General features: G+C 43.2%; 4 protein-coding genes across 7 annotated transcripts; 3 read left to right on the forward strand and 1 right to left on the reverse strand.

Moving 5' to 3' along the window:
* The first annotated feature begins 5,984 nt into the window (after positions 1-5,984).
* On the forward strand, positions 5,985-7,437 carry atp5if1a (ATP synthase inhibitory factor subunit 1a). Its single transcript, XM_030347930.1, has 3 exons — positions 5,985-6,189; positions 6,455-6,567; positions 7,159-7,437. The coding sequence occupies exons 1-3, from the start codon at positions 6,118-6,120 to the stop codon at positions 7,298-7,300; spliced, it is 327 nt and encodes a 108-aa protein (XP_030203790.1). The 5' UTR covers positions 5,985-6,117; the 3' UTR covers positions 7,301-7,437.
* A 267-nt stretch (positions 7,438-7,704) lies between these two features.
* On the forward strand, positions 7,705-15,995 carry LOC115535640 (heterogeneous nuclear ribonucleoprotein R). Of its 3 annotated transcripts, none has more exons than XM_030347017.1 (15): positions 7,705-7,871; positions 8,420-8,577; positions 8,690-8,808; positions 8,946-9,053; positions 10,034-10,147; positions 10,264-10,440; positions 10,698-10,833; positions 10,970-11,175; positions 11,376-11,525; positions 11,621-11,742; positions 12,104-12,645; positions 14,312-14,374; positions 15,095-15,162; positions 15,367-15,510; positions 15,727-15,995. In XM_030347017.1, exons 2-12 carry the CDS (start codon positions 8,421-8,423, stop codon positions 14,341-14,343), a joined length of 1,863 nt encoding a protein of 620 aa, XP_030202877.1. In that variant the 5' UTR covers positions 7,705-7,871; position 8,420; the 3' UTR covers positions 14,344-14,374; positions 15,095-15,162; positions 15,367-15,510; positions 15,727-15,995. The 3 variants fall into 3 exon arrangements, with proteins under 3 accessions (XP_030202877.1, XP_030202878.1, XP_030202875.1); XM_030347018.1 differs by having other exon boundaries at positions 15,751-15,995; XM_030347015.1 differs by lacking the exons at positions 14,312-14,374; positions 15,095-15,162; positions 15,367-15,510; positions 15,727-15,995 and having other exon boundaries at positions 12,104-13,793.
* A 1,040-nt stretch (positions 15,996-17,035) lies between these two features.
* Positions 17,036-20,696, forward strand: dnajc8 (DnaJ (Hsp40) homolog, subfamily C, member 8). The gene is made up of 9 exons (XM_030347019.1): positions 17,036-17,132; positions 17,699-17,800; positions 18,017-18,073; positions 18,216-18,282; positions 18,705-18,799; positions 18,913-18,984; positions 19,246-19,337; positions 19,703-19,778; positions 19,929-20,696. Exons 1-9 carry the CDS (start codon positions 17,061-17,063, stop codon positions 20,046-20,048), a joined length of 753 nt encoding a protein of 250 aa, XP_030202879.1. The 5' UTR covers positions 17,036-17,060; the 3' UTR covers positions 20,049-20,696.
* A 149-nt stretch (positions 20,697-20,845) lies between these two features.
* On the reverse strand, positions 20,846-23,700 carry LOC115535642 (uncharacterized). 2 transcript variants are annotated; one of them, XM_030347021.1, is made up of 5 exons: positions 23,598-23,700; positions 23,229-23,441; positions 22,670-23,061; positions 21,945-22,032; positions 20,846-21,256 (listed from the first exon to the last, which is right to left on the reverse strand). In XM_030347021.1, exons 2-5 carry the CDS (start codon positions 23,298-23,300, stop codon positions 21,101-21,103), a joined length of 708 nt encoding a protein of 235 aa, XP_030202881.1. In that variant the 5' UTR covers positions 23,301-23,441; positions 23,598-23,700; the 3' UTR covers positions 20,846-21,100. The 2 variants fall into 2 exon arrangements, with proteins under 2 accessions (XP_030202881.1, XP_030202880.1); XM_030347020.1 differs by having other exon boundaries at positions 23,229-23,458; positions 23,598-23,673.
* Between the last annotated feature and the right edge of the window lie 309 nt (positions 23,701-24,009).

Consider the following 24,009-nt stretch of genomic DNA (forward strand, 5'->3'; position numbering starts at 1 on the left):
GGTTACTATTCTGTGTTTGATCTTATTTAGCACCACATAGTCTCCACATGGCTGTTCTGATGTTTCTTGGCTCCTCTCTGAATTTTAATCGTGCCGCATGCGAGCTCAGCTTCAGGGCACGAGGAAGACGACATTTGCATGATTCTTCCCTTGCTCACTGCTCCCTCTCATGAGTTCATATAAGGAGCAAATTGGCTCTGTAGTGAGCATTGAGCTTTAGGCCATGTTTTTTTCCCTGATCAAATTGAGGGGAAGAATGCAACCAGCCCATGTTGTAACCTAATAATGCCATCTGGGGCTCCAGACTTCATGTGACAGACCCTGCATCAGCAAAGGCATAACCCTTTTGGTTACAAGATACAGGGCGTAGTTAGCAGTAGCAGTAGTATAGACAGAATATAATTTAGGGCTTTATTTTACAAACTAGCTTTTGGTCTCACCTCAGGGACAGTAAAACCGAGCACATTATGTACAGAAACACATACACATAAAACGATTCAATACAACTGGTATGTTTGATTGCATTAGGTTTCATTTAACAAAGCATTGATGAACAGCTGCAGGAGGCCTATCAAATACAATACATCTGTACATCCCTTTATTACTTCCTTCCACGGATGTGTTGTCATAACACAAAGAAAGCACAAAGACAGAAATGACATTGTATGTGTCGCTTTCGCCCGCCATTTTCTGTTTTGTTACACACCAATGTTATTCACCACCATTGAATATGTATGCATACTGAAAGTGTATACACATATAAAATACATACTTTATAGATTAGCCTTTGTATGAATACACAGGTTGCTACATTGTACAGATTTTGGATTCTGAATATACATTTATAGATTCTGCATTAAACAACAATTTTACTAAACAAGGAATACACCCATTAGGCTACTGATATTAGTTCAATCATCCCTTTAAGGATGTGCAGGGATTGGTCCATCTTTTGACATCTCTGTGCACTGCACACAACCATGCTTACTTGCATCTGACTTGCATCAGCCAGCCAAAACTAGAAGCAATCAAAATGAACTAAACGATATTCAAGCTTTAGTGAAGGCACGCCTGAGTTAGAGTTTTTGCGCATCGTTAAAGTCGACTGTTATCATTGAGACATTTGCATTGGCGCGATCCCCCCCTCCCCCACCCGTTGTGAAACTCAGTATCAATTAGCCCCTTGCTGGCAATAACACACCCTCCTCTGCCGTGGCTTAATTGAATGCTGTTGCCATAGGAACGGCAGAAGCTAATCCTCAAGGTGGAAGAGTGAGAGAGTGAGAGAGAAAGAGAGAGAGAGAGAGAGAGAGAGAGAGAGAGAGAGAGAGAGAGAGAGAGAGAGAGAGAGAGAGAGAGAGAGAGAGAGAGAGAGAGAGAGAGAGAGAGAGAGAGAGTAGGCCTTCATATTTCCCTTGGGACTGCCACTGGTTGAGAGAGAAGACGAGAGGAGACACTTCCTGAGGCAATTACGTTATCCCTAGTGCCTGTCGGCCTGTAAGCCTTAATGTCATGAAATGTGCAGGTGTAAAGAGGCTGAGACCAACGCACACAACGAAAAAGGGAATACAAATGGATTTGGCGAACCCTCAGCTGAAAAGCACTGTTATGAAGATTAACCTTCATCTACCATTACAAATCCATCCTTTTACCATTAATCCATCAGACCATCCATCAAGCATCTATGTATTGGTAGTGGGGCATCACAAGAGGACTTATTGTTGCTAGCAGATGCAGTCCTTCTAGTTTGATGCATCAACTACAAATAAAGAGGGCTGCTGAATAAAAGACTACAACAACCAGTAGGTCAACACCAACTGGGCCCAGCTGCAGCTCATAAAGACTATTTAACAAGGCCCTTGAACGTCACCCTGATTGGATTTCCGGTGCATAATTAGTGTCCAAGTTCCCCCTATTCTTATTCCTTAAATAGTGTACTATATAGTGCTCACTGTGCAGGGAATGAGTGTATAAGAGAGCCAAATCGAACACAGCTCCTGTTACGGCTTGATAACATTGTTTGAGTTGATCCCCAGAGCACTGGTGACAGAACAGTAGATGAGATCTTCATTGACAATTTAACTTGCATTTAATCCGTCTTTATTTTCCACCATTGTCAAAGTGGTTCTAAAAGTTTGGTCCGCCATTACAATTAGAAATACTTGCATAAAGAGGACATTTAAGTTAAACTAAATCTACCAACAAAAAGACCAACTCCAATGAATCATTGCCTGGTTTGGTTAACCCCTTCCTCTATTGACCTCTTCTAAACGTACTCACCAATGCAATTGAAAAGAAACTGAACCCAAGAAGTGTAATAAACACCAAAGGTATGTATCTCAACAAACTGAGGCTGACTCAGTTTGCCACACATTGCATGTTTTGGCTCGAAAGTATAGAGTTGCTGTATAATATCAAGGCATATTTAAAGCCATCACGGACCGCTCATTGATTCAGCACTTGGGGAGGCCAGCTGCGGGAGGCCAGCAAGCTCTCCTAGGGCTTCAGTGATGATCACTAATTGGCCTTCAGGCGACTAGTATGTACATACATGCCTATACGTTTTCTCTCTCTCTCTGGCTCTCTGTTTCTCGGATACACGCTTGTTATATTCCACTCTTTTCTCCTGAGTCCTGATTATGTAGAACCAAAGAAAATATGGAAGCAAGCTTTTATTTTTCTCTGTTTTTTCAGCAGACTGAGGGCCGGCCGGAGAGCTGGTGATTCCACCTGTGAGTCATGCCATTCCCCCCGCCGCCAGGGGGATCGTCAGAGGTAATGACTGCCTTCAACACCCATGGAATGCTAGGGGGATTTATGTGAAAGGAAATCACAAAGAAGGAGAAAAGTAATAGTCATCTAATGTGGTGCATATATTACCTCTAGAACTTGATGATGTTATAATGCATAATTATGGAACCTATTAGAAAATACTGCTTGTATAATTTGGGTAGCGCAATCATTCAACATAAATGGTATGCCATAACGTATTCATATGTATTTTTTGGTATTTGTAAACACAATTTCATTTAAGATAACCCCTTGAGATATTGTTTTTCAGAGGGCTCCAATTCATTTCAGAACCGAGCCTTAGCCTTTACTTGAAATTCACATCATAAAACTTGTGAATGAAGCTATGGATTATATATTTGTTGTTTTGTAGGCAGTTGTCTTTTCTCTCCCACTGCAAAAATCAAGGGTAAGCATTCCCCTTTAGCGATGAGCGAACATTGCCTCTAAATCGATAATGTCTATGGCTAACCTGAAATGGACAAGACACAAAGAATTCAGTTCTTTTCTACAGGCCCGGCGGTCTCCATGGCAACAGTGACAACATCCAACCAGGTTATGAAGGCCATCTGCAGGGATGGGTCTCTGCAGCAGCAGACAAAAGCCTCATAACATGACAAGATGTGCTGCGCTGTTGTCGCATGTTGAGTTTAATCACATAACATCGGCTGCTTCTAAATGAGCCAGTCTCTCGCTTTGCCCACTGGATCATTCTTCATCCTCTGGTATTTACATGTAATATAAAAACACTTTATCTTCAATGGTTGTTCATCCAATATGGTATGCCAGACCGGTACGGTGGGAAAGGAAAAATGTGCATTGTAAATAAGCAACATTAATCATAATAATGATACCAATAATAATTGTGCACTTTTTCCAGGTTGCAGGTCCTTTGTAATATAGCATGCACAATGGTCATCTAGCCTGAATAAAGTCTGCATGATTTCATTTGTAATGCACCAACCAGACTTACAGAGTCTGTGCATACGATGTTATGAGTGAGCTATGAACGAGCAGCCTCGAGCTATAACGACATCTTGCACATTCTCATAAGCTCTGCGTGACCTTACTTTGTCTTTGCTCAGGTCGGTGCTGCTGTTGCCAGGATACTAATTCCTATGGCAACACTTGAGCACAGCGAGGGAAGCAACGCTGAAAAAAATGCAGGTAATTGGCGGGATCTGACTCTCGTGGACCGGAAGTCCATACACTAAAAAACCTCACAAAGCCGCTCAGACAAGTGAACACGCATGCAGGGAACAAATGCATGAGAGTCTATTGATACTGTTATGTTACCTAACAGGTTTTTGGGTAATTATTAAACATTATCAGGGAGTGTTCTGCTGTGTATAATGAAGGCAGAATAATCACAATCTGATAATAGATAATAGATGTGATTCAACTACATGGATCACCTCCCTCATGTACTATTCATTTAATGAGCATGAATTATGTTGGCTGTATATTTAAACATCTCATCTTTCACAAAAGGGTTTTGTCCATTATAAAGAAAGAAATGTTGTTTGCATGGGGAAGTGCACTGTATTCCAATGTTGAAAATGGCAGAGATGGCTTATGTTTGCATGAGAACATACTGCCACCATTTGTCGAAAGATTGGCACTGCTTCGACCATGCATTCCATGCAAGCGGAAGCATGAGCAGACCATTTCTGCCCCTCGAGAAAGGATGAAGAAAAACAATCCTTGGGAAACATCGGGAACCTTCAAATGAAAAAAGAAAGAGGCCTTCCTCATGTATAAAAAATACCAGAACTCTAGAGAAGCTGAGAAGGCTAATATTAATATTTTATTTTCTTTCATAACCCAGTGAAAAACAAACCCAAAACATTTGGGTCAGGTTACATTCATGACGCCCGGATGCCCGTGTTATGTAAACCGGCCTCGTCACAGTTACCTCAAGATCACTGATTTATAAAAGCGTACATGACCCTGTTCCACCGGAAAGGCCATCCCCACCGTCACGGCCATTGGTAAACGCATGGTGTGGTCTTGAGGATGCACCTCTGTACACACAGAAGTTGGCCATCCCCTCTGCTGAGTCCCAACAATGACACAGAGCGAGGCCTGAACAGACAGAGCTCTGTCATGTGTGTGTGTGTGTGTGTGTGTGTGTGTGTGTGTGTGTGTGTGTGTGTGTGTGTGTGTGTGTGTGTGTGTGTGTGTGTGTGTGTGTGTGTGTGTGTGTGTGTGTGTGTGTGTGTGTGTGTGTGTGTGTGTGTGCTCTCTCCAGCACTTGAAAGATTAGTGGTCATTAATTCATTCATCATAGAAGAACCACCAGAGGTTAAAACCACAATAATGTTTGTACTGTGCAGAACAGTTGTTAACACCTCCCCATGTACAAGACACAACCAAATTGCCTTCCGCATGAAATGGCAAGGGACACCTAAATATAATGAAACTATTGACACATACAAATTACCATTATATAAAACACGATGAAAAAACAGTTTGCTTGTGCGTTTTATTTCGGAATTGTCTGAATTACATTCTTAGAATGCATGTTCACAGTGTCGCACAAAGTCCTATCTGTGAACGGATCAGGAGAACCAAAAGCCACTCACACTACAGCGAGTTGCAACGAGGAAGCACACGCACAATTTATATTGCTGCCACTAGATGGCATCGCAAACAAGCTCACCATAAATTCAGTATCAGCCGCAGAACCATCAGTGGCACCGGTTTTACAATATAAAAGCACGGGGCATTTTGATTTCATACGGTCCTATCAGTTCGTTTGAGTATAAAACATATTCACCTTCAAATACGAACACAATTTAAAGACCAATAATATCTATATTTATTTATCAAGAGATCTTTTTCTTAATTAGAGGTATATTTCATAATTGTTGGCCTATTGGTGAGTAGACTATGAAGTTTTAAGTTAGACGGATTCAAACAAAAATTTAAATGCAACAATTTCATCAATGCAAAGCTTATAACTTATAAAGCAAATACAGTTCTAATGGACATTTTATGTACACACCTTTCACACAAACTAACCCTACAAAAAACGATTCCAATTGTTTTTTGTAGGTATATGTCAAATGCTTGTTATTTTTTTATGTTTCTTTTTTATTTAACTTATTTTTTATTTTTAAAAGAAACATATTTTTTTATGTTTCTTTTTTATTAAACTCGTTCCGCTTTTATTTTGAAAGGGTCATAGCGGATATGCTCATTTCATTAGGTCCCTTGCTGTTTACGTCGGTTACAGTAACAGCCCTGACCACCAAATATATTTTCCGCATCGGGTGTGTGTTGAAAGGTCTGTTTGCTTTTGGATCTGAATCAATTTAATTGAAAATGGCTAGATTGGTACTTAGGTCCAGCTTTAGGGGATACATGTCCAGTCAGATTAGGATGGCGTCTGACCAGGTAAATGGGTAAACACTTTTTAAATGCTTTCCTTAATGCAGGCTTTACTAGGCTTATTTCATCCGTGCATGCATGACAACACATAGTGAACGAGTACAATGTTTAGTTACATATGTCAACAGTATAAAGTGGATCATTAAAGCGCATATGTGCCCTCAGCACAACTTGATGTTCCTGTCTTGGTGGTGCGTCCCACCCCGTCCCACATATGTTGTGATCTCCAGGTCACACACTGCATACTGTCAACACGTCATTTTCTCCACAGCTCGGGGAACTAGGTGGAGGAGCAGGAAAGGGGGGTGGCGGGGGAGGCGCAGTGAGAGAGGCCGGAGGAGCTTTTGGAAAGCGACAAGCAGCAGAGGAAGAACGGTATTTTAGGTAGGACGCCTTGGTTGTATCTGATCTATTTGTAATCACTTCTATTATAAGGTCAAGTCTGGCACCGCAATGGTGGGACAAGCTCCCTGCCGACGTCAGGACCGCAAAGTCGCTCGCCAGACTCAAGGCTCCCTTGTCCAGGTTTCACCTGGACTGCCTCCCCTTTACCGCCCACCACCCCTTCTCCCCTACTCTCCTAAAAACACCCCTCTTATGCACTTATGTATGTTTGTACGTCCACTTAATAAACGCACGCACGTGTTGTATATTGTACGTCCTGACACTTAATTATAGTACTTAGCATTGTGTGTAATCTAATCCTAGCTATCTTGTTCTATGCAGGAAATAGTTTTAACCTAGCAATTGTAAGGGCTTATTCGCACTTGTTCTATGAACATCCTTCCCGATATATGGTTGTTTCTATTTTCTTCTGACAAATGTACTTATTGTAAGTCGCTTTGGATAAAAGTGTCTGCTAAATGCCGTAAATGTGAATGTACCCGCCTGGTCCTGGCAGACACATGTGTTATGACCACGTTATTGGTCCTCTAACTATTGTTGTCATGAATTTGTTGTTTTCAACCAATTTAGGCAAAAGGAGAAGGAGCAGCTGGCCCTCCTGAGGAAGCATCACGAGGAGGAGATCGATCACCATAAGAAGGAGATCGATCGCCTCCGACAGGAGATCGAGCGACATAACGGGAAAATAAGAAAACTAAAACATGACGACTGAGTTTTCTGAGTCCGAGGCATCATCCACATTACGACCTTAAAACATCGCTGATTTGATACCAGTCCCAATCATTATTATATGATATGAACACTCCGTATTGTATGTCATATGAATCAAAATAAAGCTTTTAATTTGTATCAATTGTGTTTTTAATGTCATGCTGCCACATGGCTCATTTACGTTGAAGTGCATTGTTCGTGTCTCTTCACCGTTTGAATTTGTGTATTTCGTTGGGTAGCTTTCTACATTGTTCTGGTCGAAATAAAAAATATGTAGAAAATAAAACAGTTGCATACCCCTAATAGAGTCACGTGAAAACCCGCCTTTCAGTGTATCAAAACGACCCCCCCCCCCCCCCCCCCCAGGTCTGCCTCCGAATCTCGCGATGATCCCCGAGTGGTGGCGATGATCGCCGAGCGGTGGCGTTGTTCGAGCGACGACGGCGCTGTCTGGAAATCTGTCTCGTGGGCAGACCCACACGTATTATTGATATTACCGATTTGATAACATCTCACGCATCAAGAATTTCATATTTAATTCCACGGTGGTGTTAATTTTCTATAAGATATAGGTAAGTACGGCTAACTATTGTTTTGCACGACTCGTGCTTATTTGAATTGTGAAAGGTGTTTTTCTGCACGACTAGGCCTCCGCTGTAGCCTCTCTGACGAGCTAGCAGGCTAATGATATTTGTGTTAGTCTTTGAATCAGATGGAAAACGAACACGTTTGTTTATTTACCAAAGACTTTCGCGATATCATTGTGCATTGGTACTTAAATGCATTACCTGTGTGCGTATTGAGACTAGAATGTAAATGCATTCGACAATATTAAGTTTGCTAGTAACCTGCATGCAAAGGGGGCGGGACAGTGCCTGTTGGTTGGTATATTCACATCCAATTCTGCTGTGACATAGCCTTATTTAGTGACGGGAAAAGCAAAAATGCATACCGTTGTCCGTGTGTATCTCCAATTTAATGGTAATGTTAAACTTGGTCGAGGCGTCATTCGTATTGTATTGCATGTATATTTATTGCATGCTCGGCATCAAGCGCCAAACGCGTCTCGGAACTATGACAACTTCTTACATTAAGCGCACAACCCTGCTTTTGTTTTTAGAATGGCCACTGCTGAGGTGAACGGTAGTTCTGCCCTAGCAAAGGAGGAGGATGAACCGATGGACGTGTCGACCACGCACACGGAGAATTACCAGACGTTACTGGACGCCGGGCTCCCTCTGAAAGTAGCGGAGAGCCTGGATAACATTTTCCAGACAGGTGGGCTGTTACTTCTGAACTTTATTCCATCACAGTCTCATTTACATTTTCGTGCATACGATGAATATGTCATTAAGGACCACACAATGCATGCGTGCATTATTAATGACAGGCTTGGTAGCGTACGAGGACCTGGATGAACGGGCGATCGACGCGTTGCGGGAGTTCAACGAGGAAGGGGCCCTCACGGTGCTGCTGCAGTTCAAAGAAAGTGACTTGTCCCATGTTCAGGTTGGTGCCGTAAAGTCCTCACTGAGAAGGGGATGGGGGCGGGGGGGGGGGGGGGGGGGGGGCGTGCTTTCTGATGCATTTTCAGTATTAGTGCATATAATAATGGAGGGAAACCCCCCCAAAAAATCTTTCCACAGAACAAAAGTGCTTTCCTCTGTGGTGTCATGAAGACGTATAGGCAGAGGGAAAAGCAAGGAAGCAAAGTACAAGAATCCACCAAGGGCCCTGACGAGACCAAAATCAAGGTAAACCAAAAAAGTGTCAGTTCCTAGTAGGGCTGTCAACGAATATTCGAAGTTCGAATATTCGTTCGAAATGTATCCAAAAACGCGAATTCGAACGTGAAAATTAATATTCGAATGTGAAAAAACACTCCCGTGGTACAAGCGCCTCTATCTGCTTTGTGAATGAGCCTCTGTCTGTTCGCGATGTCCCTCATAATATTAGAATTTGAAAAAACACTCCCGCGGTACAAGTGTAACAGACTAGTATTGTGAAGAGCGAATGTATTTTATCCCCTCGGGGTTTCCGTACTTGGATATAGGTATTCCAGCTCGGCTATGCCATTCAATAAGCATCCGAAGTAGAGCTCAGGGAGCTAGTAGTCTGGCTGGTGAAAGCTGCTATAACGCAATGTTCTCTGCAAAGTCCGAGACAGCTTTTTTTTCATGAATCCGAACGGTGCGTAGTGCTGGCCCTTTCGCTGGCATGGTGGAAGACGTAGGCGACATGCATTTTTTTCTTTATCGATTTTAATAGGTCTTCTCGATAAATGGTAAGCAAAGCAAGGAACGTTACCACTAGCATACTTTGTAACATTCAGAAGCGGGCGTCTTCTTCAGATTACTATAGTTTGCACGCTTGCAGGTGTGGTGGTGAAATGCAAGCGATACAAAGTTGTGGCTTTTCATTGTTAGGCCTCCACGTTACTGGGCTGTTTATAGGATAGATATATATCCCACTAATTTGAACCATGGTTTTGTCGCATTATTGACATATTGACGGCAACTGAGTAAAATAGGCAACCAGATATTCGAATAGTTCGAATTCGTGATTTTTTTCCAAACGAACATTCGAATGTCATTTTTGAGCAATTTTGACAGCCCTAGTTCCTAGTCTGAACTAGGCCGGTAGCTCTGCATTCCATCCTTATACACATGTCACTGTTGACTCATCATTGAACACGTGTTATGTTATGTGGTATCGTTCGTTTGTCTGTTTTTAGGCTCTGCTGGATCGAACTGGATACACATTGGATGTGACCACGGGGCAAAGGAAATACGGGGGACCCCCACCACCCCAGGTCTTCACGGGGTGCCAGCCCGGCGTTGGCACGGAGGTAATCGACCGGGGACACTTCCCAATGTCTGGTCATTCGCCACAGGAGACAAATGGCATGCCAGGACCTGTACGAGGATGCTAATCGCTGCGACCGTACTGCTCCTGTTCCTTCAGGTGTTTGTGGGAAAGATCCCCAGAGACCTGTACGAGGACGAGCTGGTGCCCCTCTTTGAGACAGCCGGGCCCATCTGGGACCTCAGGTTAATGATGGACCCCCTGTCTGGCCAGAACCGCGGCTACGCCTTCATCACCTACTGCAACAAGGACGACGCGCAGGAGGCCGTGAAACTCGTGAGTAGCCGGTCGGATTCGATTTGAAATGGATCTAGACAAGGTACCAGGATTGTCGTGGAAATGCTACCGGATTTCAGTGGGTTGTCTTCTCGTTGTAAAAATTAAAGTAAAGCAACAAATCGATCTAAGGAAACCTGCGCAGAATCGTAGACAAAAATGTTTTAAACTCGCATTTCAACCCGTTTTCCAACTCGCTACATGCACATCTTTTACAGAACAACAGTGAGTGACCTTTGACCTCTGTCCTTCTCCAGTGTGATAACTATGAGATCCGGCCAGGGAAGTACTTGGGAGTGTGCATATCGGTGGCAAACAATCGGCTGTTTGTAGGATCCATTCCAAAGAACAAGACGAGAGAGAGCATATTGGAAGACTTTGGCAAAGTCACAGGTTGGTCTTCTGCTGTCTAACAAAACAACCGACGTGTTGAAATCATTTTGAATTTCAAGCAGAGTAATGTGTAATTGCACTGCCTCAAGACGCTCTCCAGTGGAACCCACCTCCCTACTCTTGTCTCGCTCTGCAGAGGGTCTCCAGGAGGTGATCCTGTACCACCAGCCGGACGACAAGAAGAAGAACCGCGGCTTCTGCTTCCTGGAGTACGAGGACCACAAGTCGGCCGCCCAGGCCCGCCGCCGCCTCATGAGCGGCAAGGTGAAGGTGTGGGGGAACCCCGTCACGGTGGAGTGGGCCGACCCCGTGGCCGAGCCCGACCCGGATGTCATGGCCAAGGTGAGGCGCTCACTCTTTGTTTTTGTTTTTTTCTTCATACTTAACCGTTGTACACCAGGTTAACCGCTGGTGTACAACGGGTGTCGTAATAGACGGGCCTAACGGTTGCATTACAGTCATAACCGGGGCTGTTATGTCAAATAATGTCTGGGTGTGTGTGTGTGTGTGTGTGTGTGTGTGTGTTGATTGTGTGTGTATAGGTGAAGGTGCTGTTTGTGAGGAAACTAGCCACGCCGGTCACTGAGGAGCTCCTGGAGAAGACCTTCTCTCAGTTTGGCAAGCTGGAGCGTGTGAAGAAGCTCAAAGACTACGCGTTCGTCCACTTTGAGGAGCGGGACTCTGCAGTGAAGGTGGGTCACCTGTGGCACGTCGGAACAACAAGCGACCATTCCCCACGCGTGTTGTTTCCTTTGGGCTCATTCCTGCAATGGTTGTGGTCCGCCAGGCGATGGAGGAGATGAATGGGAAGGAGCTGGGCGGGGAGGAGATTGAGATAGTCCTGGCCAAACCCCCAGACAAGAAGAGGAAGGAGAGGCAGGCGGCCCGCCAGACCACCAGGAACACAGGGTAACCCCACCTTCTGTGTGCTCACTTCAGAGAGGGTGCATTGAATTTGTACTGTTTATGTTAGTATTTTTGATTGAAACAAGGTTTTTTGCTTGCTGCTTGAAGGGTATGTTTAATTTCTGATAAAAAAAGATATATATATTGAGACAAACAACAGGCTTGGCCCTGGACTGATGCTGTTGCCCACAGCGTCAGTGGAGTAAGGAAGTCGCCATTACTGTAGTCTGGTGAGGAGCTATCTCATTTATCCAAGTTTGAATAAGGACATGGTCAAATCCGGGTTTTCCTCTCCCTCTTTCTTTCTCTCTCTCTCTCTCTCTGTCGCCCGACCCCCGACCCCCACCCGTTGCTTTCTCTGCAGGTATGACGACTACTACTACTACCCCCCGCCCCGCATGCCCCCCCCAGGCCGGGGCCGGGGCCGCGGCGGCCGAGGGGGCTACGCCTACCCACCCGACTACTACGGCTACGAAGACTACTACGACGACTACTACGGGGGCTACGACTACCACGACTACCGCGGCGGCTACGAGGACCCCTACTACGGCTACGACGACATGTACAGCATGAGGGGCCGGGGGTCGCGTCCCGGCCGGGCGGGGCCGCCGCCGCCCAGGGCCCGGGGGGCCCCTCCCACGCGGGGCCGGGGGGGCTACGCACAGCGGGGGCCCCCCATCGGAGGGCCCCGGGGCGGCAGAGGAGGCCGCGGGGCCCCCTTCCAGCCGCAGAGGGGCCGCGGCCCCCGTGGCGCCAGGGGCAACCGCGGCGGTAACGTTGGCGGGAAGAGGAAGGCGGACGTGTTCAACCAGCCCGACTCGAAGCGCCGGCAGACCAACAACCAGCAGAACTGGGGGTCCCAGCCCATCGCCCAGCAGCCCCTGCAGCAGGGTGCCGACTATTCCGGTAACTATGGTTACAGTAATGACACCCTGGAGTTTTCACAGGATTCCTATGGGCAGCAGTGGAAGTAGACGCGCCGACAGGTATTTGTCAGAGTAAGTGACAAAACAAACAAACAAACAAAATCCAAAAAAAAGGAAAAGAACAAAAAGGAAAAAAAAAATCAGGAGATTGGGCCCCAATTTTTTTGATTGACTTTTTATTCTTCGTTCCTCATCGAAAAAAGAAACAAATATATAAATATATATATTATCCCTGAAAAATGGACGGATCCCAGAATTGGCTCCTCTTGATTGGCTGGAAAGCATTTTGGCTGAAGAAGTGAGCGTAACCGTTTTGCTGAATCCTTTCTTACTCCTTGCGGTTACATTTTGGACATGTGTTTAAAAAAAAAAGAAAAAAATTCCCTGAGCTAAACACTTTTACTGTTTGTTCCTCATTCTTTTAAAGCCAACAATGAACACTACAAAAAGACAAAAAAAAAAATATCCAAACACGGACGTTCATTTTACAAAAGTCTGAAGGGACATTAAATCATCGTATATTGCCTTGCAGGAAGTATGTGTCCACGCTCCTTCCCTGTCCTCCCCTTCTTGTAACCCATCTATTCGTGGTTTCATAGTGGCTTAGGGACTTGCTTGTAAATAAATGCATATGGTTAGCGCTTGATATTTTTTGTTTTGTTTTTGCTGTGGTGGAGAAAAGAATCCACGGGAGGAGAGGAGGAATCAAAGTTTTGTAATGTGTATGCGTAGCATTTCTAGAGGTAGACCACATGTGTTTTTTAAACTGATACAACTTCCTATGTATTCTTTGAACTTGCCCGATTATAGGCTTTTGGTTTGGCTTACGTAAGAGCCATAGCAGTTTGTTCTTTGATGTTCTTTGTATTTATAACTTCTACGTTTTGTTCAGTTTCAATAAAACTCAGTTGAGTATCAGTCAATTGTCAAAGATACCTCAAATTGAATGGAGTCATTCAGTATTTGATTTGAATTTCTACCTCAATTCTCACATTTTGATGGAGATTTTCTAGTAAACAATGCTTCAAAGTTCAAACAAAGACTCGCTAAAATTAAACAATCTGGACGTGGAAAAGTTGGGTGGTGGCTGGGTGAAATGTTGATTAAAAATACAGGATTTTAACCCTTTATTGTCCTCTGCATGCCACTTGAATCTGCCTCTACTCCTCCTACACACACCTAATCCATGTAGCCTACATTCCAGGTACATTCCAGACCTATTAAAGAGTTCGGTCCCATTGGATTTCCATTGATTCCAGTTAAACACAAGCTTTGACCGCTGAATGGACCCCCAGTGAAGCACCAAAATCATCACCAAACCACTGAAGAACCATATTTTACAATTATTTGCCATTTGCTATTTTTCCTCTTGAAAGGCACTAATTCAAAGGGGTTAGAATTCTCTACGCCATTAAAGATTTGTCTTTTTCTTTTAATGAGTTTTTTTTCAAAAAAGGGTTAAAATTCTTCTGTGTGTATATATCTGTGCTCATGAGGCTTAGCAGTTGCTCATCTAACCCTGTCCCCCCCACCCCTTCCCCAAACCCACCCCTTCAGCACAGCGCTTGTAGCATCTGCCTCTTGGTACATTGATGTCCCTGTGTGCTTTGTTTGATGTCTCTGTCCTCTTATTCCAACCTGCGCAGGTGGAGCATCATTGAGAGTGCGGCACGGCTAGCGTGAGGAACTCCCCTGAGCGGTACTCGAGGGTGAGCTCGCCTTGCACAGAGTACCTTCTCCTCCTCACCCTGCTGCTTACTCTTTAATCACTGGCTGTGAACAACAAAACAACTAGCAGACGCCATTGTTCCTCTACTAACGATTCAGCGTCTAGCGTTGTTTCAGCGATTTCGGTTGGGTCATGAGGTCGGATCCGACAGCAGAAAGCGGACAGGCGGGGATTTGGGTAGGGGCGCGATACCCTAGCAATAATAATTTGGAGAACTGCCCTAGTCATCCAGCTTACAAAGGAGCAAAATATCCATGGCCTGTTTTCACCACTAGGTGTAGCATTGGGGCACAGTGCAGCAAAGACAGTCCCGTTCTGTGATCCCAGTGATGGCTTAGTTATGGAGAGGGTTACTACAATTGTGCGTTGGATTGTGAATAATTCAACATATTTTAAATTATTCTACTTGTAGTGGGGTTAATTCATTCAGACGTGAGACGGTGCCTCAAAATATGTTTTAATCTGTACAGCCACTAGATGGCACTAGGTGGCTAAAATAAGGGGTGTGTCTGTGAGAGAATGAGATGCAGGATGGATGGATGGATGTCGTGACTCCTGTAAAAATCCTGGCATTAAGCAATGTGGAAGTATGAAGCCTCACATGCCATTACAAGATTCAAACTACCAAACCAAACTAAGTTATTCTGTCACAAGTATTTCAATTAGATTTGTGTCTTTATATGTTGCCTCTTGTTACCAGACAGTATGGAGGCTGCCCTAGATCCATGTGAATGACTCAGAGTTCACAAGAGTGGAACACATTAACTGGTAAGGTATTTGCTATCTGAGCTTTAACATGTGAAAATTTCCATTGTTTTTGACCTATGTTTTTAAATCTTGAATGTATGGATATAAACACATTAAATCGAGTTACTTTAAACAATATTCCTCGTCAGACCTTACACAATGCAATGAAGATGACTGTCCCAAGATGGGTTGTATAAATACTCACTGTGTGCCCTCTGCTTTTAGGAACAGCTTGACTACGGATGACATGTGACCCGGGAGACTTATGAGTGCAATACGAACTCCGGGTCCCAGACGTCCATGAGTCCCTGTAGGCGGTCGGGCACTTGGTGTTCAGGCTTTGTTTGCAGCGTTCCAACACAAGATATGGTGAGTGATTTACTTTTCCAAAGGGATTTAATGGGGATTGTCTGCATTTCCAAATTAAAATGTAGAACAAAATTCACTAAGATTCATGCTCAAGAAAAAAATAGTGCAGGAATGTAATTCATACAAACTGAACATTCATACATAAAATTTCCAAAAATAAAAACCTTCACCTAATTCTTAAGTATTGATTTGAAACTTTTTGCTTGTTTGACGTAGATCATGCACTCCTCCTGACTGCAGTTACCAGCGGAGGGCAGCAAGGACCGTCATGGGGATGGACCGAAGGCTGCGTGTGACAGGGGAAGGAGGAGGAGGCTGGACCCTGATACTCCACCACCAGAACACACACACAAACACCACCCTGTACGCTGATTGGAAGGATCACGAAGACGGATGACCTCGGCAGCAATAGTTGTAGGCCGGGTGTAATTTTAGCTATTCCTCGAAGCTAAACAAATAAAGCAATAAGGAGCTTGATAATTGTGCAGTAAGGGTGTTCTCTTCGAGTATTTCCATTCATTTTGATACGCATAACTTTTGAGATGTCGTGGTTGTTTTGTATGGGCCACATGAGATATTTGTCTGGGTTAGGGTTAAGGATTAGGAGCAATACCCACCTATTTTTTATCAAGTGCCATCCGCAATTCTAGTTCAATTTGGAAGTAACTGACATTAGTATTATAATTAAAATACAAATGGGTGGAGGTGGAGCGCGCACATCCCTTTTTTAAATCGGCTATTTCTGAGAGCAAGGATGATGTACATGGTCTGAGACATAACACAATCCTGACATTGTTGCTTTCCTACACCAACACATTTATGAAAGAAAAATATACACGTATTTTATGCATTGCCAGTCTGCTGCAAACGAGAAAACTACGATTTGCAATTGATGGTGATGTGATTCATAGTCCTCTGGGCTATGGTTCTTTGGGGCACCTAAACCTTACTGTAGGCTATGAAACCCACATAAATCTGACCAACCAACTCAAGTCGAGAGCAATTCTTCATCTCCAAAAAATACCCTTAATTTTAACAGACGACCCTGTGGACTAATGTTAATTAATTTCGATAATTATCCCAAAAAGCACAATCAAATGTCATGTTGGTTCACACAAAATATGACTGAGAATATACTATATTCGCCATGTGACCCTATGAAAACGGGTGAGATCTCTTGTATATTCGCTTTAGGTTTTATTGTAGTAGGCTTATTTAATATGCTTTCACATATTTTCTATCTAAATCCATGCTTGCAACGAAAATAAAAACTTACTATAAAGGAACCGGAAATGTTTGCCCAACTGGCCCCGCCCACATGGAAAAAACGATAAATCCATACCAGAGAAATGTTTTTCCCAAATCAAACATAAATCGATAAAACGAACCAATTTATATTTTAATTATAATTAAAATATAATAAATAGTTTAATTATTATTTAACTATAAAGGGCATATCGTACACGTAATCTTATGCTTCAAAACATTTAAAGAAGGAACTTAGCCAGTCACGTGACAACCTCCTACGTCAGATGTAAACCCGGGACAAGATGGCGGCTGCCGGAGGAGAGCCCTCAGCTCCGAGCTCCTCGGATGATTTATTTCAAAACTTTTACACAGAGGTGATAAAACATTCTAAATAAAAATGTCTGTTACCGTTATTTTGATTAAGTACTTAAGATTACGTCTGAGATTTGACGCGGTTTTAAATGCTTTGCTTGTAAAGCCTTTCCTCAACATCAGCTAACGAAATGTTGGCTAACGATAGCAGTGCAGAATAACGTAAAAACATGTTCACATGCCACACATTTGACCCGCTCAATGGTTAACTGTTTGGATACGTATGTTTATTTTTGTTACGTATGTGGATACCTATGTTCAGTTTGTCAAACATTAATAATCAGCAATTGACTATCATGTGTCTCAATTGCCTCCTAGTATCGATTCACATGATAACACATGAAACGTTTTCAATGAGGTGCATAATGTCACGGTTATTAATATAAACGCGATGCTTCAAAAAACAAAAGAATATCCATACTGCTATGTTGTAATGAACACGATTTGCTCTTGGGTCCCTTTCATTATTGCCTTTAGAGAGACCTCAAGAGTGAGTCTTTATTGATTGGTGCTATACTATAGATAGACTGGCTAACGATTTAATTGTGTTTGTGTTTCTGCGTCTCAGGTGAAGCAGATAGAAAAGCGGGACTCTGTGTTGACCTCCACGCAGCAAATAGATAGACTCCTCAGGCCTGGAGCCTCCTATTTCAACCTAAACCCATTTGAGGTAACTGGGTCATCATTGATCACCTTTTGCAGGTGACATAAACGGCTTGGAATATCAGTATGAAATAGGTGGTATTTACATCGGTTAGGTTTAGTTATACTAGACTGTTGTAAGACTGGCATTCTTTTATCAAATGATGATGATAATGGTGTGTGAGTATGTATTTGTTTTATATAAATATATATTATACATACTAAAATAATGACTGTCTTTCAGGTGTTGCAAATCGATCCCGAGGCAACTGATACTGAATTGAAGAAGAGATTCCGCGCGGTAAGAAATCTACCTCCAGACACCCTAGCAGATTCCTCGATTTCGCTGGACAAAATGTACCACACTCATTTTGGAAATAGAGAAAGCAAACAAATTGCAATTCCTATTCACATTTTAATATCTGCTTCCTTTCTGTATACAGCTCTCCATTTTGGTACATCCTGATAAGAACCAAGATGACCCAGACAGAGCACAGAAAGCATTCGAAGGTAGAAGTCCTTTCTGGTTTTCTCATAATGGATTTCAGGTATCCAGCCTGTATTTCTGGGACTGCAGGAGTTGAGATGGTATGGTAATTTAGTGGGTCTTTCTTTAGCCATTTCCAACACGGCATGTTGTTATTATGTATTATGTACTCCATTATATACTACCCAATGAAAACATTGACTTTAAATGCAAATCTAGTGTTTTATCTACTTTCCATGTTCAGAATGGATTTATCAGGACATGCACATGGATATCCTTATCCTCAGCCAGTATATTACCGTCTATACAATCTGAAACTAAAGGTTAAATTCACAAAATCACCTTCCACAGCATCGTATAATGGGGAATATTTTTATTGAAATGGGGCTAACCATTGTACAATTTAAAATGTATTAAGTGACATTTGTTTGTTGTCTCGCTCTAGCTGTGGACAAGGCATACAAAAACCTTCTGGATCCCGAGCAGAAGAAGAGGGCTGTGGACGTCATCAGTGCTGGGAGGGAGTATATAGAGCATACGGTGAGGGAGCACTCCTATTCGGGGATACTCGTAGGGCAGATCTCACCCTGTAAGTTAGCATTCACATGGTGACTTGATGTAAACACGACGATGCTGTCCTGTGCACCAAACAGATGAAGGAAAAGAAGAAACAGCTGAAGAAGGATGGCAAGCCAGTGTTTGTGGAGGAGGATGACCCAGAAATGGTAATGCAATCCCATCTCCCTCTTTAGGCTCTCCGCCCAAATCGACTTCTGATGGTTTTAATTGGGAAAAAAACTGAATTGAGACTGTATTCTACAATTTCAATTTGGTATGTGAATAATATGTGGATGATATTTATGTGAATAAGAAAAAATATATATAATTTTCTTTAATAATAGAAAATGTTGTCTAAATATATATAGGTTTAATATATCTATGTATTTTTTAATTACAATGCACTGACGTGTTCCTTTCCTTTCCAGTTCAGACAGGCTGTATACAAGCAGACCATGAAGCTTTTTGCAGAGCTGGAGATTAAGAGGAAGGAAAGGGAAGCAAAGGATATGCATGAAAGGTAAAGCCCAAGTGTTTTGTGTGCCCCTTTATTTAAAATGGAACCCCTTTGAACTAAATGGCTTCCTTATAAACTACTGTGAAGAGTGCCACTATCAATGCTGGCTTAATTTGGATGTGTGTAATCCTAATTTGAATGCGTGTCATTTCCATTTGGATACATCTTAATAATTAAAGTAAGCAGATTATAAAGCGTGAGATATTTGTATGCAAATGTCAACGCATCCTCTCCCTTTGCATTGCATTCGGCCGATGTTGGCTTTAGCCAATGCTAAAGATATCGGGTAACAATAGTGTGATTGTTTAACTGAGACAACATATTGTCGTTGGGTCATGCATTCATCTTTTGCTGTCTATTTCCACCAGGAAAAGGGCGAGAGAAGAAGAGATCGAGACGGCAGAAAAAGCAAAGAGAGACCGAGAGTGGCAAAAGAACTTTGAGGTGTGTTTCTGCAGGAATCCTCAACACACAGATAGATACATAAATAGATCGATCGATCTATAGATCTATAGATCTATCTAGATTGATAGATCTATAGATAAGATAGTCATTTGAGTGTGATGATATGGATTTATAATGCTTGTTAACCAGGAAACGAGGGACGGTCGCGTGGACAGTTGGAGGACCTTCCAGTCCAAGGGGAAGAAAAAGGAGAAGAAGAATCGGTCTTTCCTCAAGCCCCCCAAAGTCAAGATGGAGCAGAGAGAGTGAAACATCGTTTTATAACTTCCAAAGCCGCCGCCACCACCACCACTGTCTGCAGGAAGGTCTTCAGTCGCCATGCAGCTGTTTACGTGACAATTTACCCCCCCATCCATCCCCCCTCTTAAGAAATTTAGTTTTTTGAGGTTTCTATTTTTTTTTATTGTACACATTTGTGAATGTGGAACCTGTATGAGAGCATGATGACATTTGGCACAAATGTAGGAGGGAGTGGGGGGCGCGGTTATTCAGTAATCATTTCTCCTATCGCACTGTAATTTGTCTTGATTTCTGTGGGATGTCCTTTCATAATAAAGCGTGTAAAGCCTATTTTGACGTGTTCTACGAGATGAGTGGGAGATGGAATATTCAAAAAGCCACAGGATATGGTTCCATGAATGTGAATTGGGATGGCATCGTAGTGAAGGTGACAGTATTTACTAAATGTATTTTTCTGAAACCATGAGATATGTGTGTGCAGATAACCTTGCGGAATATTCATTTATGGTTGGATTTCACTACGTTTCCTTGAACTCCAAAGCAGCTCAACATAAAACAAATGGCGATAATGCAATACTTGTCGGGTGTCTCGATTAGTACTGGATGTTAGAATGTAACCTTTAGTGCTGTTAAATAAATACTAGGTGTTTTTTTTCACCTCGGTTGTTTAATTAATCGATCCTGTACGGTTTTTACATGTTTATATTGATGTGATGCCTGGTTCCTGCCACAGAATCCATGCCAACAGACTTTGTGTGATTAAGGACTAACTGTCATAGCAATATAATAGAAATTCAGGATGAAAGTTAGGCTTAAACATGTCATTCATCTTTATTAAAACATTCATTTGGCAGAAAAAAGCTTGTAAATTCAAAGCAACAAACTAAAATACAACTATTTTACAACTGCTATTGCTTCACTAATATAGGGTCTTTACATGTCAACATGCTTATGAATCTATCAGGAATTCTCAATCAGTTCGGGATCACCAGCATTGCTTGTTCTGCTGAAGTACTTAAACCCTCATGAAATCCTGGTGTCTGGGAAGCCGTTTGCTAACTTTACATAACTTTGCACGGGTCTCCCCCAGCGGAGGCTCTGGCAGCCGCGCCCCGCCCACCTCCCATAGCCCCATCCAGGCTGAGGCCCTGGAAGGCCCCGAATAATGACTTTTGGTTGCGCTTGGATGCAGGCTTTCTGGCTGGGTTGCTGGGCTTCTACAGAAGAGCATTGTAAAGCAAAAAGACAGAAATAAAGGATTAAACACCCAACTATTCAGTAGAGTGCCTCGTCTTCGTCTTCTGGATGTGTTTAGACGGATGTTTGACTGCCAGATGTTGTTTGTTTGATCCCCAACGTCTGGAGTCCACCTGTAAGCGTGTATTATATTGCAGGGTTTCTCTGGAAGCTAAGCAGGGTCCATCCTTGGATGGTAGACCAAACAGTGCTGGGAGAGATGTTGGGAGGCCAAGGCCAGTAGGGGGTGCTCATCCCTCTGGCCTATATAATTGGCCCATGACAGACACAGAGACTCAGACAAAATATCCCATGGCACTCAAGAGCAGAGGCGCCCTGGTGTCCTGGCCAAAGTCCCAACCACTCCATTGCCACGGTTCTGGCACATACTGGCTGCTGTGTCACCCAGGAAGGCTGATGAAACAAACATCCTGTCTCAGCTAGTCCCTGCACACTCTCTAAATTTAACAAATGCCTTGAGCCCTCTTCTGTTTAGACACCTTTTCTGATTGAGGGTTGGGATGACCACCTGTCCTGATAAAAACCAGTAAAGTGTTGAACCAAGCTCTATTCATAACACCCTTTTCCATATGTTATTTGTATGGGTTTAAGTTTTCCTGTAATTATAACACTGAAACTCATCCTTTGTGTGTTCGATTCTCAGCCTACCCTTGGAAGACAGTGCTGGCTCCTGAAGTGGGTCTTTCCGATGGACCTCTCTGCGTTCTTCTTGGCCAGCACTGCTTGCTGTCGTTTCCTATAAAATACAATTTCAAAGACGTGGAACATCTTTAGCAACGCAAGGTCTGTACCCACACACACACACACACACACAAACACGCAATCAAATGGCTTACCTACTTGCGGTTGAGGCTTATCCCCAATAATTGAAGAGACTAGTAAAAGAATTATATTTTAGCAGTCAAGTAAACATATTAATGTATTAAATGGTTTAATACATTAATATGTCCAATTATGCCAAAAGTATAATGGATTTGTTGTCCGTAGAAAGTCCTCGATGAACCAATGCTGGGGCACGTCCCAATTTGGAATGTGATTTTACTTGGCCTCAAATAACAATAATCCCAATAGGAGAGGGCTTGTATACCCCCACTGTAGTTATGCCAGTGACAACAGCCAGACCTGCTGAATGTTGCATGGATGCCACCACCCAGAATGTGTGTATGAATGGGTGAATGAGGCATCAATTGATACATGCTTTGAGTGGCCACAGGTCACAGAAAAGCGATAAATCAAATTGTCTGGATAGATAGAACCCTTTTATTCTCTAGTGTAAGTCAATATTAGATTCAAATTGTGTTTATTAACATGTTTCAATGTAACCAGTATGCAGATAAAATAAACAGACAGCTATATATAAATGAGCTACATACCTTTCCTTCTGGAGGTCAGCCTGGTACACCGTGAGCCAGGACTCTGGGACCTTTTGGCTAGGCCTACAGGGCAGAGACTTCCGTCGGCCGATGCCCTTGCCGGGAAGGGACATCCGACGCGCTCCGATGCTCTTCCTACGCGTGAAGCTGTTTCTGCGGACGGACGGCGTCTTCTTGCCGGGGTTGGCCCAGTAAACACAGCTGGCAAAAGGGGCCCCCAGGGACTTCATGGAATCCATAGTGGAAGACTTCTGGTCAGGTTGGAGGTTGCGACTTGGGGGCACTTCGGATGGATGGTACCCCTTTCCGAAGGTCGTCTGGAGGTGCCAAAGTATCACACCGCAATACGGGATGCCTTGATGACAGCAATGTCGCTCCCAGGCGTTGGGGATCTGAAAATAAATACATAAAGATATTGTTCAAATACACTTAAAACGCATTTAACTTTGTGTTAAAGATTCTTTAGTGTCGAATAAAATGACCAGATGAGATGGAAAATAAAAAGATAGCATATATTTATAATAACATTTGACAGTCTTTATCAGACTCTCATACACACCTGGGAAATGGCACTGCTATAGTCCAAGTGTTGTTGTGAAGTGCACCACCACCAATTGGAGTGTTGTTTCATGAACTGCTTGCTTGGTCGCTTAATGAGATAGACTAATGACTCCTTACAACCCCCCCGCCCCGCTTTCCTGTCCTGCAAGAGATTATCTGGAGATCTAAATAGGCTTCATCTCATTAACGGACGCGGAGGGTACAGCCATACCTGTGTTGGGAGTAAAACTGTTGTCGACACATCAACAGAGTCCAGACAACACAAACATCAGCTCTCTCTTCCCGAGTGAATACGGGATAACAGCAATATTAAAGTCAGTTATTTTAAAGAAATTGTTATTCGTGAATTCATTCATCGTATCCTCACCTTATAGCATAGCTGATGCAGCAAATAGGCCTGTTGGTTATCAGGCCCTTGGCTCAATTAGGCTACTGCTAAGGGCGGTCTCCATGGAAACCCAACATCGTGACGTCTTTGTGGAACCATAGCAATGCCATGTGGATTACAATGTCAATTAGAATCCCTGACCAATCACAGGTGGCATCACGGTGGCGCAGCAGATACACGCTGCTGGAGATCCTCTCTGGAGACATGGGCTCAACTCCTGTCGAGTGCAGCCTCTATGGAAACCTAATGTTATTTTGGAAACATAACGATGCGACGTCAATGGTAAAGTCAATTGAAACCTCCAGATTATACCAGCGCATTCGAGAGTGCTATTGGTTACCAGCTGTGGAGACCTGGGTTCAACTGCCACTGGTTGGGCTCTCCATGGAAA

Source organism: Gadus morhua, chromosome 22, assembly GCF_902167405.1.
Source record: "Gadus morhua chromosome 22, gadMor3.0, whole genome shotgun sequence".
Taxonomy (NCBI): domain Eukaryota; kingdom Metazoa; phylum Chordata; class Actinopteri; order Gadiformes; family Gadidae; genus Gadus; species Gadus morhua.